Source organism: Scyliorhinus canicula, chromosome 2 (assembly GCF_902713615.1).
Source record: "Scyliorhinus canicula chromosome 2, sScyCan1.1, whole genome shotgun sequence".
In the NCBI taxonomy this organism is placed as follows: Eukaryota; Metazoa; Chordata; class Chondrichthyes; order Carcharhiniformes; family Scyliorhinidae; genus Scyliorhinus; species Scyliorhinus canicula.
The window spans coordinates 110,424,119-110,445,196 of NC_052147.1; the positions used below are offsets into that span (position 1 = coordinate 110,424,119).

Sequence of the window (21,078 nt, forward strand, 5' to 3'; positions counted from 1 at the left end):
GTGCCAGGCTCAGCCTGATAAGATTGTTCACATGACAGTGACACGGATGAGCAGATTCTTTGGGGTGGAGGACAGGTGCACAAAATGCTCGGGACAACCAGCGAACCATATCCACATGTTTTGGACATGTCCAAAGCTTGGGGGATTTTGGAGGGGTTTGCGGATGTCATGGCCAAGGTTTTAAAAACAAGGGTGGCGCTGAGTCCAGAGCTAGTGATTTTCGGTGTGTCGGAAGATCCGGGAATCCAGGAGAAAGCAGATATTCTGGCCTTTACTTCCCCGGTAGCCCATAGACGGATACTATTGGCACGGAGGGACTCAAAGCCCCCGAAGTCGGAGACCTGGCTAGCTGTCTCTGTATGGAGAAAATTAAGTTCGTCTTGAGGTTCACCCGGAGGTGGCAACCATTTGTCGACTTTGTTGCAGAAAACTAATCGTCAGCAGACCTGGGGGGGGGGGGGGGGGGGGGGGGGGCGCGGCGGCGGGAAGTAGTTTAGGTTAGAGTAGGGGGTAATAAGGGTGGGACCTGTACAAAAGGCTTTTGCACTATGTTTATGGTTTTATGTAGATTGTTTATTTTGTTGTTGTTACTATACCAAAAATACCTCAATAAAATGTTTATTTTTTTTTAAAGTCTGAACCATCAGGAGATGATCAATGAGGCCCTCGAGTTGGAACAACTTGAGGGAATTCTTAGATCTGCCAAAGTGAAGCACTGAGATCCCTTGTGAGGGAGACATAGTTTTAACAAGGTTTTGAGTCTCAGTGAGTAGTCAAGACACGAGTGAGTTACTAAAGAAGTGTGTGGGATCTGGTTTGGTCACATCTACCATTTAGTGTGTTCGATTACTTTGTCTTTCAATTCCTATTTGCCTCATGTTAACATACAAGATAGATATTGTAAATTGTTTTACTTTCCTCACTTTGCATAGTAGTTTATTTTCTTTAAAATAGTGGAAGCTTGTGGCTTTATTCTCCGTAGGTAAATGGGATTTCAAATTTTGTCTACTTTAAAGAAGTCCCTTACCAGATCTATTCCAAAGACTGGCAAACTACTTAATGCTGAGAGAAATGCAGGCTGTTTGTGCCATTATTTCTTCAAAGTGTGTTGAATGATGCATCTTGGATGCCTTCATATTAGTGGGTTTTTAGGCGAATAGATAAGCTGGCTGAAAAATTGTTCCAGACAAGGTAGTTTCAGGTCAATAACTTTCCAACTGTTTCTCTCTCCACAGCTGGTGCTTAACCCAAGTAATTCCAGCATTTTCTGTGTTTATTTAACTGCATGAAGTAAACTATTTTACTTAATCATTGGTTGGTTGAGAGCCTGAATCTCAACAGTTCATATTCATTTTTCTTATATTTAGCATCTAACACAAGTGCCTATTTTTTGGGCAGCAAAAAGGGTACGTCAGAAGCAATGATTCACGTGTTTACAGTACATTAACAACTTCAGTATCACTGGTCTCTACACCCGACTTGCCCATCTGCTGCTGCAACGATCATCCATGCTTTTGATATCTTGAAAATGACTATTTCAACCCTCTTCTGACTTTCAAACTTCCACCCACCATAAACATGTCTTGGGAGATGCATTACTTGCTAACTCAAGTCAGTGAGTGACACTAAACTCCAGAGGACTTAGAAACCCCCAAAATTGGACACCAATGTTCCGAGCTTGGATAAAGTGATGGACTTGTAGGCACAATGTAGCTGTTTATGCAATGTCTACACATGATTATTTTTCCAAGTTGATTGACTCAAACATGGTGAAGTTTCCCAGATGACTCAAAAAATGACTAATTTGTCACCAGGTTGAATTTTTTTTAAACAATTGGATATTGAACCACAGAAATGTCAAGTTCTATATGCTGGGTGCATAGATTCCATTGAGTTTGACACAGAACAAACAATGAATGATACCATTACCAACTTATAAACAATGGCGACAGTGGTTAGTACTGCAGCCTCACAGCACCAGGGACCAGTATTAGATTCCAACCGTGGGTGACATATTCTGTGTATGCATTGGTTTCCACTAGGTGCTTCGGTTTCATCCCAGTCCAAAGATATGCAGGTTAGGTGGATTGGCTGTATTAAATTGCCCCTTAGTGTCCAACGGTTAGGTGGGTTACGGGGATAGGGTGAGGGCCGAGGGTACTCTTTTGGAGGGTTGGTGCAGGCTTGACAGGCCAAATGGCCTCCTTCTGCACTGTAGGGATTCTATGATTAATTGTACTTAACATCTTCTACTTGCACTTGCCTGCAGACAATTTGGTAATTGATAATAGGTCAGACATGATTGGGCCCAATGGACGATGGTGTCCAATTTTGGGCAACCTAGAGTGCTGAGATTTATTGGAATGACACCAGGGATACAAGACTTCAGTTATATGGAGGAGTCAGAGAAGCTGGGATTTAATAAGCGCATTAAAGTTCACAAGCAGACTCAAGAGAGTAAATAAGAAACTCTTTCCAATGACAGAAGGGTAAATAACCAAAGGAAACAGGGTTAAGGCGGCAAGGTGAGACATTTTTTTTATTTTTATAAATTTAGAATATCCAATTCATTTTTTCCAATTAAGGGGCAATTTAACGTGGCCAATTCACCTTTGGGTACATCTTTGGGTTGTGGGGGTTAAACCCACGCAGACACACGGAGAATGTGCAAACTCCTCACAGTGACCCAGGGCCGGGATTCGAACCCAGGTCCTCAGCGCCGTAGGCAGCAATGCTAACCACTGTGCCACCCTGGAGACACATTTTAATGTTATGACTTGAAATGCACTGTCAGTAAGCTGGTGGAAGCCGATGCAATATCTTTCAAAAGGGAATTGCATAACTGAAAGGGGAAACTTGCGTGGTAATGGGGAAAGGGACTAAAATAGTTGCCCCCTGCTAGATAGTGGGCTGAATGGGTTCCGTTTCTCTGCCATTCTATGGTGTGCCCTATTTCAAGTAATATTTTTCTGAAAATTAATCAATTTGTGATCTATGTTTAAAAATGTCTCTGTTCAGAAAGCAGTTTGTGTCTCTGCATCAAGGCAAACACTTTCCTTATATGTTAATACATTTTTGTAGGGACATGGCCACTCAGGGTATCTATCAAAAATTGCCTCTGCTGGGCAACATGGTGGCACAGTGGTTAGCATTGCTGCCTCGCGGCACTGAGGTCCCAGGTTCAATCCCGGCTCTGGGTCACTGTCCGCTTGGCGTTTGCTCATTCTCCCAGTGTTTGTGTGGGTTTCACCCCACAACCCAAATATGTGCAGGGTAGGTGGATTGGCCACACTAAATTGCACCTTAATTGGAAAAAATAAATTGGGTAGTCAATTTAAAAAAAAAAATTTTTTTAATGGCTTCTGCTCTTGGCACTGGCCAGGCTTAAAGGAAAGATGCTGGTCGTAAGATGCAAACATAGTAGCCAAACCCATTTAAATCCTTTAGCAGTTAACCACAAGGGAATAAAATCCAGAGGTGAAAATCCCTTTCTATATTTTCCAAACGATAACTATTCCTTCAATAAATTGCAAGTCTGAATTTATTAATTGAAGCACTGTGGTGCTTTCATTAGAAACACAGGAACTAGAAGGCCATTCAGTCCCCTTGAGCTTACTTTGCCATTCAACTCAATCATAGCTGATAATCTACGTCATTCCATATTCCTTAAAGTCTTTACTATCTAGAAATCTATCAATCGGTATTAAATATGTTCAGTTAGGCAGGGCCATGGGGTGGCACAGTGGTTAGCACTGCTGCATCACAGCTCCAGGGACCTAGGTTCAATTCCAGCCTCGGGTGACTGTGTAAAGTTTGCACTTTCCCCACGTGTCTGCATGGGTTTCCACTGGGTGTTCTGGTTTCCTCTCGGTCGAAAGAAATGCAGGTTTGGTGGATTGACCATGATCAATTGCCCTTAGTGTCCAAAACGTTAGGTGGGGTTACAGGGTTAAGGGGATAGAGTGGGACCCTGATCCTTGATAGGATAACCTTTCAGAGTGTCGTTGCAGACTTGATGGGCCGAATGGCCTCCTTCTGCAATGTAGTGATCCTATACTCAATGTCTGAGCCTCCACAGCCCTTTGGGTCAGAGAATTCCAACGGTTCACTACCGGCATGAAGAAATTCCTCATCTGGCCTATCCTTTATTCTGAAACTGTGTCCCCTCATTCTTGATAGTCCCCATATCCCAGAAAATCAGTCTGATGAACCTTTATCAAATGCATTCTCCCTTTTTTAAAAAAAAATAAAGTTAAGAGTACCCAATTGCTATTTTTTTCCAATTAAATGGGCAATTTAGCACAGCCAATCCACGTACCCCGCACATCTTTGGGTTGTGGGGATGAAACTCACGCAGACATGGGGAAAATGTGCAAACTATACACAAACAGTGACCCAGGGCCAGGATTCGAACCTGGGACCTTGGCGGCGTGAGGCAGCAGTGCTAGCCACCTGGGCCATGTGCCACCTGAGCACATTGCCCCTTAGATATGAGGACCAAGGGCAGCACGGTGGCACAGTGGGTTAGCCCTGCTGCCTCATGGCAGAGGTCCCAGGTTCGATCCCAGCTCTGGGTCACTGTCCATGTGGAGTTTGCACATTCTCCCTGTGTTTGCATGGGTTTCGCCCAAGGGCTAAGTGGATTGGCCATGCTAAATTGCCCCTTATTTGGAAAAGAAATGAATTGGATACGCTAAATTTGCTTTAAAAAAAAGACGCGAGGACCAAAACTGTAAGCAATACTCCAGGTGCTGTCTCACCCAGGACAGATGCAGGGGTTCACATACTCAGCAGCCAACGTGACAAGCACTTTTGTTGCCATCTGAAAAATCACCCTGTACGGCTGTTCAGGGTTTGTAATACTTATAAAATACCCATTTTTAGCAGTCCACCATGACAGCATATTGTCAGATATTTCTAAATATACCCATAAAAAGTGGTTCTGCTTCTTGTTGGTAGAAGAGTGAAATTACATGTAGTGGGCCAACAGCTTCCAAGATGTAAGAGTGATTTTCAAAACTAGTTTGGTGCATCAACCTTTTTAAAATGTGGTGTGTTGCACTATAATGAAGCAAACAAATACTAACTCCAATTTCTCTGCTCCACTCCAAAATTGGTCTTCGCCATTCAACTCTGATCAACACCATGCCTTTTTGATTATGCACTTTCCAGACCAATAAAAAAAGTTCCAACAATTTTAGATCAACTACAAGTAATGATTCGGCCGTTGCCATTTGTATCACTAGCCCAATCTTTTGTTTCTCTGCTTGTCCCATCATCCCATCCCCTTACACCACAGATACTTTTTCTTTACCATGTCGCACTCTATCAGCCTCCCTGAACAGGCGCCGGAATGTGGCGACTAGGGGCTTTTCACAGTAACTTCATTGAAGCCTACTCGTGACAATAAGCAATTTTCATCACGGACCTTCCATTGTTATTCCCTTGCTTAAAAACGGGATATTTCTGAACTTTTTTCAGTTCTGATCCAAGGTCATAAATCTGAAACCTCACTGTTTCTCTCTTAGCAGATGCTCCCTAACTTGAGCATTAAAACCATTTGTTTCAAATTTCTAGCATCTATTATTTTGGTTTCATACCAGTGAGATTTCCAGTACTGCAATCTATTTTAGCTATACAAGTTAGAACTGCAAATGTCATAATTTCATTTATCATATTGGAGTTCCACATGGCTCAATGTAGTCACTATTGTAATACACAAAATGTGGCAGCCAATTTGTGTGCTGCATTGCCTCACAAACACCAATAAAAACTACCTATCGTCTTAAATGATGCGGTTTGAAGGATAAATAGAACACATGCATTCTTCAGCTTTTTCACTTTGTCAGGGGAACTTGTATGGCCACCTAACATACTGGGCCACAGTTTAACATCTCTCTGAAAGACAGCAGCTCCCAACAGAATAACACTTTCTTCTGTTGTGTGGAGGTAACCAATATTCAGTGGTCAAGTTTCTGGAATAAGATTTGAACTCAAAAGCAAGAATGTTATCACGGCTGACATCATTAAAACATTGCTAAAAACCACTGCGAAGACACATCTTCGGATTGTGGGGCCGAGACCCACACGGACATGGGAAGAATGTTCAAACTCCACACGGACAGTGGCCTGGGACCAGGATCAAACCCGGGTCCTTGGAGCTGTGAAACAGCAGTGCTAACCACTGCACCACCATGCCACCCTAGGAGATCTTAGTTTAAGAACATGGTTAAATATATATCCTAATAATAGTTTTTAAACACATTCTATTTAAGATCATAGAGCAATAATCAGAGCAACATGGTGGTGCAGTGGTTAGCACTGCAGCCTCACCACACCGAGGTCCCAGGTTCCATCCTGGCTCTGAGTCACTCTCCGTGTGGATTTTGCACATCCTCCCCGTGGTTGCGTGGGTTTTGCCCCCACAACACAAAGATGGTCATGGTAGGTAGTTTGGACACGCTAAATTGCCCCTTAATTGGAAAAACGAATTGGGTACTAAGGTTTGGACCCCTCAGAGGGCAGCACGGTGGCCTAGTGGTTAGCACAACCGCCTCACGGCGCTGAGGTCCCAGGTTCGATCCCGGCTCTGGGTCACTCTCCGTGTGGAGTTTGCACATTCTCCCCGTGTTTGCATGGGTTTCGCCCCCACAACCCAAAAATGTGCAGAGTAGGTGGATTGGCCATGCTAAATTGCCCCTTAATAGAAAAAATAATTGGGTAATCTAAATTTATTTTTAAAAAGTTTGGACCCCTCTAACCATCCCATTTTCTACACGGCGTGGTTTTGACCTAATTTTGCATTAAAACTAATGGTCATCTGATAGGACTGTAAAGAGAAAATTTGTCCTGGAGCACAAAGATGAGCTAGGTTTTTCAGTGGTGCCATAAGATAGAAAGAAATTCCTCCCCAAAAGTAAAATTTCAACGAAGATTTTTGCAATAGCATTAGGGTTAAGTAACTATGGTGGGCGGATGGTGTCAAAATATAGATCACCCACTATCCAATTTAATGTGCAATAGGCGCAAGGGCTGAATGCTTAGGCTTGCCCCCAAATAGAAGTCCATATAATAAACAAGTATTATTCTCACTAATCAGAAATACCTAAATTGAAACATTACACTCTGCATATAACCAGAGGAAAGACACATTTACACAGATTTCAGCTGAAACTTTTATTTTGGTATTAGAACATGATAAAACTACATTTAGCAAAATATAATTTGACAACATAAGCATGTGAAAAATATTAGATTAAAAAGGCAATTCTAATCCTCATTGAAAGACAAAAAAATATTTCTCCTATCTTTGCCAATTAATGACAAAAGACCTGACAGGAGTGTATTTTTTTTTAAAGTTTACATATGGTACCTGCAAGATATGCTATCAATTGAGGCTTTTAGTGAGCTTCTTACAAAACTGATAGTTGAGGGGTTATTAATGTCCACAGAAGGTACAGCACAATTCAATTCATATGAATTTCATTGAGACATGACCAGATACTCTATAAATGTAAGTTTCCAAACACTACTATTCGTGGTTTTGAGATAAGTAATTTATAAATTAATCATACAAACACACATCTTGAAAGTGTTTTGAAAATACATTAAATAGATCAATTTTCTCTTTGCTAACTTTCTGAAAGGTGCGAAGAGTCTTAATACAAGTATGTCGCTTTGCCTAAACTATGCACTGCCTCAAGAGTGGTGGATGCAGATTGAATATAATTTGATAAATACTTAGGAGAAAAAAATCCTGCAGGAATGTGGGGAAAGAACAGAGGAGTGGAACTAATTGGGCTCTTCAAAAGAGCCAGACTGAATGCTCCAAATGGAATAGTACGGCATAGGAGGCAGTGATTATATAAAAATTTGGGCTCAGGCGCCACATTTTTGCCTTTCCGCCTCTACTTTTTTTTTCTGTTGAAAATTGATAGTCTCCCCCAACTGTTCTAGCCTCCTTTACCCACACAGATAAGTAGCTATTCTTCACTCAAAAATCGATACTAATGCGCCGATTATAATAGTTTGGGACAGGGAATGATTACTTCGCCAGATTCAGTGTGTCGATTATCCACACTTACATTGTCAGGAATTACTGGCAGATCAACAGCAAGGACTCAATTCGTTTCCCCCTCCTCAGTGCAAAGCAATATCACATCTCAATGTGCCAAAGTTATTTTGCCTGGCTCAATTACATATTGACAATACAGCTCAAATAAGAGGCTGGTGTTTTGCACTGGAAACTAATTCCTTGAGCTCCTTGAGAACCAATTTCTGTACTTTACCTAGATTCGTTTTTAGAAATAATACCCTTAATAGCTCAACAAACCTATCACAAAATGACTACTTGGAAAGTGCAAGTCACCAATCTTCTACAATGCCCACATTCCATATGCAGTAAGAGGATAGTTCCCATGTCTCAGTAAGTTAGCTAATTTTAATATAAAGGTTCCAGAATCAATTTTAATTAATTCTACATTACCTCCCAGTGGCAAGTACAATGGAAATTTAACATTCTCGCTGTTGCACCAAATGCTCTTATGAAATTTTAGCGAGTGTGGGTAAATTTGGCAGCAAGTGAGTTCTCACTGCTGTATTAATCTATATAGACCACATTCAGTGTCGCTTTTAGTCAGAACTACATAATAATAAAACAGTACAAATATTCAAATCTACTGGATATAGCAAGTAAGATCAGTCAGATCTCTCATGTCATGCTAGATGGAAGATCCCTGTGGCATACTAGCCTGTTGGCAATCATTGTACAGGCGTACTTACGCTTGAATAATGAATACTTGGGCACAATACCAGAGGGCAAGTAGCAACTGTGGAATTGAATCCCAAAGAGCAAAGGATGGAGAAAAGTTATAAAAAACAAAAAGTTAAGAGATTGGGGGCATAACACTATCACAACAGATTGGTCTTCAAAATTTCCCACAGGAGCATTACCTTCCCCAAGGGGCAGAGTAATACGGGTGACATGCGTACATGTGCACTCACTCCCACGATGAAAACAAGTGTGGTGGGACTAGTTCCGAGGCTGCGGTCCTTTTTGGGAGTAGTCAGATATTCAAGCCCTTCAGGGGATGTCAAGAGGGAGAGCTCCCCCCCCCCACCCCCCAAATTAAATTAGCCATATCCCTTCCTGTCTAGCACTCAAAAATATATATTTTCACTGCTAGGGTGGTTTCAACGTTACTCACTTTTGAAGCACCACAAAACAGAATCACCTTCATATCTATTCACTGAGATCTCTTGTTGCTTGCTCCAGGTTCGTTTATAAGCTTGTTTGCTATAATGGCAAAAATGAGCTTAAGGTCATGTGTCTTGACAGTGATTTAAAATACTTTGCGTATCTGGCTTATATGCCACATTCAGGTTTTTCTGCATTGACAAGTTACAAAAATGCAGCCTGCTCAGTTCAAGCATCACGTGTGCCGATTATATTGGTTTCATAGCAATTTACTTACAAACGATGACACATCTGCCTCCCAGGATGCAAGGGAAGATTTACAACCACTTACAACATCGTTGGTTTGAGAGAAAGTGAACCTTTACCAAATCCCACTATTCTATATTAATCAAGATAAATTTTATTTAACAACCTGCAAAATGCACCATATTTTGTGTAGCGAGTTCATTTTGACTACTGTCTACACAGACAAATCAATTTAGATTATAAAAATAAGCACAAAGAATGCAACCAAATTTTAGTTACTCCGTGAGGAGCAAAATGGGAAGAATTAACGCTTCCCTAAGGATTTGCATTATGATTGGCCTGAACAACTCCCTATTAATATCCAGGCATCAGCTGAGGCATTGAAGTCAAACTTCCCTGTCCACTCCACATTTGAAAGAGCCATACCATAGCATGAATCACTATACCCCTGGGGAAGAAGAACATTTAGCCAAGATCATCCAGCTCAGCCAAGGTTAAGGGATTGAACCAGAGATCACTGGTAGTTTTAAATCCAAGCATGTTTTTAATCAAACTAATTTCTGGAGATACATGGAAATAATTTGATTTCTTTTATAATGAAGTCAATATGTCAGCAGTGCATAAAAGTAAAAATGCTGCCTTTTTGCTATACATGACATTAAAAATTCTCCACCCACCTTACCTAGGGAAGGGAAACTACTTTTATTCTCATTAGTTTTGCATGCATCTCTTGGGCATACTGAAAAACAGTACTATTGTGAAGATGCTGGTAACTTTACCGTAAACATTTCAACACTACAACTATCGAGGAAGATTTAAAAATCATTCTTTAGCCCAATAAGTATCACAGCGAGTCACTCAAATAATCCACCACTACTCTAGCATGGCAATTGTTAAGAAATAAGAAAATGTGCTAAATACTAAGGTTACAGTAAAAAACATCAGCAAAACAATGCAGGATTTCAATATTCAAAGAACTATGTGCATTCAACATTAAAAACATTGTTGTTCCTTAACCCAATTTTAAGAACTTAGTGGCCTAAGATTTGCTATGAAAATGCCTTAAACTTACCTAGCAATCAGAAAACACTCACCATCTGCCAGATGATATGCAGAAATGAGGTTTGTGCAACCCATTATAAACGCACACCTTTTTGTGGAATATTTATTTAAAGCGATGCACAAGAAAAACAATTTTATGAAATTGCATTCAATATTACAGATAGATAAACTAACATAAAGATCAATTAATTAAATCAATATGAAAAAACCGCACATGAAGCAGGAAAAGAAATTATCATTGAATAAAAATGTGAATTTATAATCAAGTCAAAATTACTTCCAATAACTATACATATTACGTATTTAAGTAAACAAAAAATCTAAACTCCTTTGACAGAAATTCACCACTTCCTACTTACCATATTTTACATCAACTTTCACTCACTTGGGGGTAAAAGTCCACTTTGACATTAACATTTAGTCAGCACTCTCAACGGAAGGCGATCTGGACCGGGAACGCGATTTTGACCGTGAACGAGACCGGGAGCGAGAACGGGATCTTGCATGCTCTGCCGACACAGGCGACTTGGATGGTGAAGGGGAGCGGCCTTTCTGCTCCTTAGCAGGAGCAGGTGATCTACTACGGGAACGTGATTTACTGTGACTCCTACTCTTTGATCTACTGTAGGACTTGCGGCCTCTGGAACGAGATCGACTACGTGATCGGCTACGAGATCTGGAAGAACTGCGGCTACGGGAACGGGATCTGCTGCGAGACCTGCAAGAGAAAAATCAAGCAGATAAGACATTATTTTACGCTCCTCGTTCTCAAAACTCCAGTGCAGCTGGTCAACCCATGAATTTTGGAAATTAATTGGAGTGAACTGTCTTTAAAATAAACCTGCAATGTATTCAACCCACTCCAAAAGTTCAGACTTCCATTATTTCACTGAAGTTGCTGCTTTGATAGGGCATGGTGCTCCTCAGTGGAGCACAAATAACTCAATTTAAGGGCTGTTGATTTCTCTACATAAATGCCAAGATTGCAGGAAGCTGTAAAGCACACTAGGACGGTCTTTCTGGTATTTAGACAGCATTGCAGGATATTTACCTGTACTGTTTACGTTCTTCAACCAGTCGGATTCTTCTTCCATTGAGCTCTGTGCCAGAGAGCTTATCCAGTGCATTCTTCAAGTCACTGTAAGAGGCAAACTCTACAATCCTACGAAAGAAAAATCAAGTAACTATCAGAAAAATCTGTTCAGGGTCTTCTTCTGGGGAAGAAAAAACACTCAGGTACTTCCCTACGACAAGTCTAGAAAAGGAAAGGTATAAAAATCTAAAATAGCAACTAATTAGGCAAATTTTGGAAGAGTCTTTACACAGAATATTAAAAATGTAGACCTCACTGACAGAAAAACAGATGAAGCTGACGGTCTGATACTTATGAGGCATGAGAGAAAAAAGGAATATGGGGCAAGTTGTTGGGAAGCTCATGCAGTATAAATATGAGCCAAAGCATTTGTGTACATTCTAAGCATAAGGAAAGCAAGAGTAGTAAAATCCCAAGTTGCATTTGGTTTTGCAAACTACATACTACTGTATATTGCAACGGCATTAACAGAAACACCATTAATAGAAACCTAATTATTTCCAAACTGATTTGGGCCATTATTATAATCAAAACTTGTCAAAGACCTGCAAAATTCTGATCAATTGGAAACATACTCAACAGCTTTGTTCAGATCTGAATAATGTTCAGTTAGTAGGTAAAATACCAAAACCGTGGAGTCCATTACAGAATAGCAACTGTGAATTGACTTCCTGAAAGAAACTGTACACCTATACAAGGAGATGTGGACAAAGTCTCAGCGAAATTCCTAGTAGGTGCAAGGTCAGAGGGGATCTAATATTTGCTTAATTTCAGCTAACTTACCCAGAGACAAAAACAATTCAGCCTAAAGTCTGCCTGTGACTTTAACCGCAACCTAAACACATGTTCAATGCATGGAGTAATATTTGCATTGATTACAAAAAATCAGCAGACCAGTGGAGCACAATATAATTAAAGAGCACGATCAACCAGTTAAAATATCAACTCATTTCTGTCACTTACCCTTCATTGAGTTTGTGCCTGTGCGCATCCGCAAAGGTTACTTCTCCAGCCTGTCGCATAAAATCTTTCAGGTCCTAAGTAAGATCAGATCAGTTAGGTAAAACAGAGCACAATAAGACACGCATTCTTGTTATTTTCCAATATAGAAGATTATTGGAAAAATGTTAAATAAAAAGCAATTCTAATTTATCAAAATGTGTTATTACCTTCCTGTACCATTCCCTAGGCTATTCAACCAGCCAAATGTAACAAGCGCTCGGAGGTATCACCACGACTGGAGACCAGATGGTGCTCTTCACCACCCCTTGACCGACGCTATCATTCGATACGAGCCTTCCCGGACATCACCCTACCTTAAAGGCAGACGCTGACATGGGAACAAACATTGCTACTCTTGCGCCGTGACCAGGGACTCCTCACCTCACTCCAATCGAGCTTCCAACCAACCCTACTAGCGAATTTCTCCCATTTCTTTCAATCAAGGACCTCATTTTAGAGTGGGCGCCCAGAACACTCGACTTTAGGAAGATACCATTTTTCGGGGTGCAGCATGGAACACTGGCATTAACCAAGTGCCCACCATGTAGGTCAGACCACCACACACAGATCTAGATCACCAAATGACAAACGTAGGAGCGGACTGGCATTTCAACTAGGCCCAAGAGACCAAGCCAGAGCGATTAGGAAAACCAACGGCACTCCTCGTCACAAGGCCAACGACATAACGAGAGGCTGGTAAATAAAGGTTTTAATACTTGGTTAAACTTTGTAAACATTTAAGCATAAAAACCAAATAAATGTCATACTTAAGGCTTTCAAGGTTAACAGACAAACAAGTTAACATGGAGTTAACTACTTCCAGAAAACTGTAACTAATAGTGCTGCAAATTAAACAGTTCACAAATCGCCTCAGTGTCACACACTAGCTGGAGAGGGGACAGGTATGCAATCAGCACCCCCACTAATATTGATAACAACATGCCCAGTATCTTCCTTCATTGTGGGCAGGTTGTCTACTTCCCATCCCCAGCCAGCTGAGAGAAGGAACTACGCTTGTGAGTTATCATGGGCATAAGCCCACAACTCACTGCAAATATACCTGTTTCACCTCTTTCCTCAATGAGGTCAACAGGATTATCACCTGAGACACTCGGCAAGTAAATACTGTGATTCTGTGATTTAAAACATAATGGGGCTGGAATTTGGACAGAACAATAATCAGGTCAAAATGAGACCTTCCAAAATGGTAAGATTTTTTCTTTTGTAAAACTGAAAAGATTTAACTGCGCAAGAAAATATTTGATAATACAATGTTTTCAACAACTCACACGGCATTACAGTAACTATTTAAAGATAATGGGTTATACTTGACCAAGCCAATTACAGTAAAGGGAACACATACTCCAGCTTAATTTTACTTCCAGGTCACCAGTTTGAAAGATTATGTAGCTCTAGTAAGGATGTGACTTAACCGTTTTGCTAATGTGACTACTTACAGGCTTAACATTTCAGCTAGCCTTTCAGGAAGGCAAATACAGCCACTTCTCTACCTTCAGTGCCAATTTAGCGGCAACTCGTTCATTAAAAGAAATGCAGCCTGTCCAAGTTATTTACAGCTAAATGACAATTAGTCCTCTTAAAATAGTTTTTGATTTGGTGAATGGATGAGCGTTTAGCTAATCCAGGAAGACAAACAGACATGATGTCACAAGTGTGTGCCCTTCATTGTATATGGATTCTTGACTAATCTTGAAAGCCCAATACATATTTAATTCAAACGGAAGTACCAATTTAATTTCAAACACTAGCAGCAGTTTACAAAAATACAATTTAATGTTCCACATAAATACCTGCCAGCTAACTCTGGAAGACAAATTCTCAACAATCACTCTGTTTTCTGTGCGAATTGGAGGTCCATTTCTGAAAGATAACATTTGGAGAACTCAATATCAAAATAGACTGCCGGGGTACTTGAACCTGGTGTCAATATATAGAAAGCAATGGCCAATTTATACTGTTCCACAGTGGAGGCTTAGAAGGTCTCAATGGTTAAATTATTAATTTCTCAAGCAGTGTGGGCTGAGCCATGAACACTAGAAGATCCCATGATTTAAATCAACCTGAACAGTCGTAACTGTACAACTGGTGACACCACCCAATGAGAACACAAACTTTCCATTGCCCATTTCTAGCCACTGTCAACCAAAATAGATATATTAGGCTTGGTTGTGGTGGTTCCTGCAACCAACCTTCAATGCGCAGATGCAGCAATGGATACTTGGAAGGGAGGAGATTCGCCAGAATGTCCTACATTTATCATTTCTCAGCCTGTGCTGTGGACTTTCACATCCAGAATCAACTAATTATGAATCTCAGGTTTACCAAATAGGACAAAAATACTTTCAAATAATTGAATTCATTAAAGTATAATGTAATTGTGTATCTATGCTCTCCATGAGTTATTTCTTCAAGCCACAGTGAAAGACTAGAATACTTGGGCTCACCTTCCTCCTCCACTACTACCACCACCACCACCACCACCACGAGACCAACGTTGGTTAAAGCGACCTTGAAATCGTCCCCCTCCACGTCCTCCTCTAGGGCGTGCTCTGGCATGTTCAACTGTAACTCTGAAAATGTTAAACCCATTAATATACATAATTAACACCATATACATTTATATTATAAATGCATGATTTTTGTATACCTTTCATTGCATAACTCTTTTCCATCCATCTCATACACCGCATCATCTGCATCTCTGTAATCTTCAAACTCCTAAAAAAGAAATTTATGTTTCACTAAAAATGTTAAATGAATAGATGTCTTCAATCAATAATTCATTATGTACAACTGCAAAATTAAGCCAGGACATTTCCTGTGGGACATAAAGACCAATATGGATCTCTTGGTATTGTTTTCTATGCTCTAAATACACGTCACAATGGAAGTTATTGATTGTTATTTTAGTTTCAGCAGCACGGTAGCACAAGTGATTAGTACTGTGGCTTCACAGCGCCTGGGTCCCGGTTCGATTCCCTGCTGGGTCACTGTGTGCTGAGTCTGCACCGGGTGCTCCGGTTTCCTCCCACAGTCCAAAGACGTGCAGGTTAGGTGGATTGGCCATGATAAATTGCCCTTTGTGACCAAAAAAGGTTAGATGGGGTTATTGGGTTACAGGGCTAGGGTGGAAGTGAGGGCTTAAGTGGGTTGGTGCAGACTCGATGGGCTGAATGGCCTACTTCTGCACTGTATGTTCTATGTTCTGAAGCAATGAAAGATGCACTTTCTAGAGATGGGCTGAATTTAACAGTCAATAACAAACACTAAACTGTGTAGTAAGAATTTTATTCTACAACTATAGACTTGTAAGGGGGGGGGGGATAAACTTACCACAAATCCAAAGCCATTCTTCAAATCAATTTCCTTAATTCGTCCATATCCTTTGAAAAACTTCTCCACATTTTTTTCTGTAGCATGAGGGCTCAGTCTACCAATGAACACTCGGGAACTCATTCTGAACAATCAACACTGTTAAAAAAGGTATAAACAAAGTCTTAAATAGTTTTGCTGAGCCACCAGCTGAAGTATCATCATTCATGCATCAGCAGATACGGCTCAGATTTGAGCAGGTAATGAGCTTGGCGAAGCAATGTACTTGAAAGCATCTATATCCAGTAAGGAGTCAATACTATCAAGATGGGGAAACGCTGCCAGGCTCTTTGGGAATAGAGCTTACTCTTAACCTGACTAGTCTTGTGCATCTATAAACTCCTCCACTCAGGAGGGCTGGTCACAATCAACAAATACAACTAAAGTGCAACAATAGTTGCAATTGACACCAGCGGCAGCTCATAAGCCCCACATAACAAAAATGCCAAAATCAGCCAAGATCAAACAAATGTTGGTTTATTTTAGAAAAATAAAACTTAAATGCCATTGATCCTTTTAAAAACATCAAACGGTCCTCAAAACACAAGTGATTGATTACAGCTTTCTTCAAAAGTGTTTCAATATATTTCCACGTTAGCTAAGTGAACTACTTACAACTCTGTAACAACATCAATAAATAGAGGACAAAAAGTAACAGTCAACTAGACACTTATCAGATACAGAAGGAAAAAAAATACAAATATTGGTTCATATTATGCAAGTCACCACAGCCATTTCAAACAGGCTTACGGAAATTGAGATTTAAAAAAAAATAAAAAGTGCTTTTACAGGTTGAACATCCTTATCCGAAACGCTTGTGGGGCCGAGTATTATCAGATTTTGGAATTTTTCAGATTTTAGAATATAATTAGGGCAGCACGGTAGCATGGTGGTTAGCATAAACGCTTCACAGCTCCAGGGTCCCAGGTTCGATTCCCGGCTGGGTCACTGTCTGTGTGGAGTCTGCACGTCCTCCCTGTGTGTGCGTGGGTTTCCTCCGGGTGCTCCGGTTTCCTCCCACAGTCCAAAGATGTGCGGGTTAGGTGGATTGGCCATGCTAAATTGCCCGTAGTGTCCTAAAAAGTAAGGTCCGGTGGGGGGGGGGGGGGGGGGTTGTTGGGTTACGGATATAGGGTAGATATGTGGGTTTGAGTAGGGTGATCATTGCTCGGCACAACATTGAGGGCCGATGGGCCTGTTCTGTGCAGTACTGTTCTATAATGTGCACCTGTGGCATGCATTGGAAACTGTGCATCGCCCGGGGACTATCCCAGAGTCTTGTGGGATTTCCCACTTGTGACGTCACACCGGCACTTGGAAAAAGTGTGGATTTTGCAATTTTTCGGTTTTCCGATAAAGGATGCTCAACCTGGAACACATTACCTCATGGCTGCTATTTTGATCCATTGGTCAGAGACCAACAGGCTATCAATTTACACTTTGCTGACCTCAAATGCTAAAGGACAATCTGAAATGAAAAACGAACATGTGGGAAATACTCAGGGCAGACATCATCTATGGTGAGAAAGTGTTGACATTTGAGGTCTGAGACTCAAAGATTAATTGGTTTTCATTTTCCATAGATGCTGCCAGTCGTGCTTAATATTTCCAGCATTTATCTCAATGGGCTAAGATGTTGGAAATTGTAAATGGGGAAGTAAATGATGTGCAGAAACAGTTAAGAGTTTAGCAGTTAACATAATTATCTCCTGCAGCTGACCAAAAAGACATCAGGAACAGTTGCGCATGTGCACTCAGTTCACACTATAGCGACTGGCGCACACACCATTGTTCCTGCCACTTTCTGGTCGGCAGGAGCATTGGTGGAGTTTGAAAATACAAAGAGAACAAAGGACTGTGCCAACACTACCCTGTCCAAAATTTTATTGCTTAGACCAGTATGGGGGAAATTTTTTGCACAACAGTTGCAGAGCTGTTACCCAAGTTGGAAAGACTGCACAGCTTTGACTAAGATCGTCCAGACTCAAAACATTAGCTCCGTTCCCTCCCCACAGATGCTGGCAGGCCTCCTGAGATTGTCCAGCATTTCCTATTTTTGTTTTAGACTCGAGCATCTGCAGTAATTTGCTTTTATGTTACACAGCCAGCTAGCTCACTTGGCAGCAATCCTGGTCTCAAACCCCACTGAGCGACAACTTATTTGAGGTAATAAATTATACTCTAACTGAGCAAGAGGCCTTTGGCCAGGTAGTCTGGACACAGCTTTATGGTTTGTTTTATGAAATATTGTAGCAGACACATTCATTAGAAGGCGTCCAGATTGAGCACCTAGAGAACCAGATACTGCCACTACTTCCTCACTGGCATTTCCCCCTCTCATGGTTTTGCTCTTCAATTTAAGGCATACAGTAGATGCAAGGCTCAGTGCTGAATCACCACTAACTACATTTTTGCATGTGCAAGGAAGTGCTTCCCCACAAGTAAAAGACAGCCTAAGAATTAGGGGCAGGCCTTGCAGCTCATCCAACCTGCTCTGCCAGTCGTGGCTGGTCTGATTTTACTCAGCTCCAGTTTCCTTCCCCTCACCCCTCCCCCAAACCATAACCCTCGGCTCTCTGCACCCCCACCCCCTCAGAAATATGCCATAACTGGGCCCTGAACATGATCAATGTCTACTCAGCTCCCCACTGCTGGCTGAAGACCAACAATCGAGAGAGAGAATTTCCTCAGCATTGCCTTTTAAATAGACCCCCCCCCCCCCCCCCAAACTCACTTTTTTTAAAAACCGTGTGCCCCAGTTCTAGATTCCCTGACGATTTCAGACCAGTCTTACTTGGGAAGGGCGGGGGATTGTGGCCAAGCCCGGCCCGGTCACCCAGCATCAAGAGGGCCGGGCCGGGCCGGGCCGGGGGGGGGGAAGAGAGACGGAAAAAACCCAGGTCGCACTGGCGGAGAAGTAATAACCCAAATGGGGTCGAATCCAAAAGGTTTCTGCTTCGGGACTCAACAGGATCGTCGTAGTGGACTGGGAAGGTTATCTCTCGATCCCCTCTCCACAAAAGCTACTGGAGGATTATTTCTCTCCCTCCCCTCCCCCACCAAAAAAAAACCGCTTTCCTCGGGGGAAAAGCTACAAAACACCAAAATCCGCAATATTTCGCTTTTATTTTAGGGGGACGACGACGACGGCCTCGCCGCCTTCAAATGGCGGCCGCGGCCGCGCCCTCGGGCCGCGGAGACTCCGCCCGCCAGCCTGTCTCCCTCATGTTAGCGACACCTCATGCGCGTAGGCCCGACCCTCAGCCCAGAGGCTCGATTTCCAAAAGCCCGCCCGGACTTCGAGGGCGTCCGATTCCACACGCTGCCGCCCTAACCGCCAAAAGTTTTTTTTTAAATCAATCAACCCTCCAGCCCCCGCGCATAATCTCCTCCACACACCCTCCCCGGTTTAAAAGTTGAAGACAAACGGCGGCGGCGTCATTTATTTGCCGAATTTTTTCTTCTCCTTGAGGATCACTCACCCGGACTCGACTCCAATGACGCAGTGAAAATAAAATGCGCTCACAAAATGGCGGTCAACTGTCAATCGTCGCGCCTCACTTCCGCTCCCCGCCCCTCCCTGGTCATGTGCTCGACGTCACTACCGCTTCACCTCCCCCTCGCTTCAAAGACCAGGGTAACCCAGCCTTGAGTTGCCCCTTTGCAAGGGAGGTACAGACCCCCAGCAAACTACAATGGAAGTCTACCAGTAAAATTGAGTTGCCAAACTAAAGCAATTAGAACCATAGAACCCTTATAGTACTGAAGGAGGCCATTTGGTCCCTGGAGTCTGCACCTTCCCCCGAGGGAGTACGGCCCCCTTAACCCCACCTAATCTGCACATTTTTAGACTGTGGGAGGGAACTGGAGCACCTGAAGGAAATCCATGCAGACACGGCGAAGAAGGTGCAAACTTTACACAGTCAGCCAATTCGGAATCAAACCCAAGTCCCTGGCACTGAGAGGCAGCATTGCTAACCACTGTGCTGCCCAGCCCAACGCACCCTCCCCATATAACCTGTTACGGAAATCTTGCCACCACATCGGTCTGCCCCACACATGCCTCCGAGCCAAAGCAACATGCTCGACTCTCGCTCCTGGTGTCGACCCAGGCGCATTTTATTTTTATTTTTAAATTTTTATTGAAATTTTTACATAATATAAACAACTCTATTAACAAAACAACCGCGGTAACACCCCAAGAACAATACCCACCCAACTTCAAAAGCAACTACAAACAAAAGAAAAAAACGAAAGAACACCCAACAACAAAAGGGAAAGAGATAACACCCGCCACATCCCACAAACCCACATACACAGTTGTCCCTCCCCCCGATTCAACCCCCTCCCCCCTCCCTCCTGCACTCCCGGCTCCACTGCAACCCCAAAAATTGTGAGTCCCCAGCCTGGCTTGACCCTGGATCCCACCACCCTCGACACCGTCCTTGCTACCCCCTTCCAAAACTCCCCCAGCGCTGGGCACACCCAAAACATATGGGCGTGGTTCGCTGGGCTCCCGAGCACCTAACACACCTGTCCTGGCCCCCGAAAAACCTACTCATCCTCGTCCCAGTCATGTGGGCCCTATGCAGCACCTTGAACTGTATGAGGCTAAGCCTCGCACAGGAAGAGGAGGAATTCACTCTCTCCAGGGCATCCGCCCACGTCCCCTCCTCAATCTCCTCACCCAGCTCCTCTTCCCATTTACCCTTCAGTTCCTCCACCGAGGCCTCGTCAACCTCCTGCATCACCCGGTATATGTCCGAAATCCTCCCTCCTCCAACCCACACCCCCGAGAGCAACCGATCACGCAACCCTCGTGGGGGCAGCAAGGGGAACCCCTCCACCTGCTGCCTGGCAAACGCCTTAACCTGCATGTACCTAAACATGTTCCCCAGGGGGAGCCCAAACTTCCCCTCTAACTCCCCCAAGCTCGCGAACCTCCCCTCCACAAACAGGTCCCTCAACCTCCTAACCTCTGCCCTGTGCCAGCCCAGCAATCCGCCATCAATGCTCCCTGGGACAAACAGATGGTTCCCCCGTATCGGGGCCTCCATCGAGCCCCCCACTTCTCCCCTATGCCGTC

The 21,078-nt window shown here is 42.7% G+C and overlaps 1 protein-coding gene across 1 annotated transcript; it reads right to left on the minus strand.

The window, feature by feature from the left end:
* Nucleotides 1-7,161: 7,161 nt before the first annotated feature.
* On the minus strand, nt 7,162-19,567 carry LOC119957092 (serine/arginine-rich splicing factor 5-like). Its single transcript, XM_038784778.1, has 8 exons — nt 19,475-19,567; nt 15,954-16,091; nt 15,268-15,338; nt 15,065-15,190; nt 14,411-14,480; nt 12,561-12,634; nt 11,556-11,666; nt 7,162-11,222 (listed from the first exon to the last, which is right to left on the minus strand). Exons 2-8 carry the CDS (start codon nt 16,074-16,076, stop codon nt 10,922-10,924), a joined length of 876 nt encoding a protein of 291 aa, XP_038640706.1. The 5' UTR covers nt 16,077-16,091; nt 19,475-19,567; the 3' UTR covers nt 7,162-10,921.
* Between the last annotated feature and the right edge of the window lie 1,511 nt (nt 19,568-21,078).

What these genes read in the sequence shown, in the direction of transcription:
- LOC119957092 (XM_038784778.1), bottom strand. Translation starts at nt 16,076, where the DNA reads ATGAGTTCCCGAGTGTTCATTGGTAGACTGAGCCCTCATGCTACAGAA. An exon ending in CTTCCAGAGTTAGCTGGCAG is followed by an intron (nt 12,635 to 14,410) that starts GTATTTATGTGG and finishes GATCTTACTTAG; the next exon opens with GACCTGAAAGATTTTATGCG. An exon ending in AGGCACAAACTCAATGAAGG is followed by an intron (nt 11,667 to 12,560) that starts GTAAGTGACAGA and finishes TTTCTTTCGTAG; the next exon opens with GATTGTAGAGTTTGCCTCTT.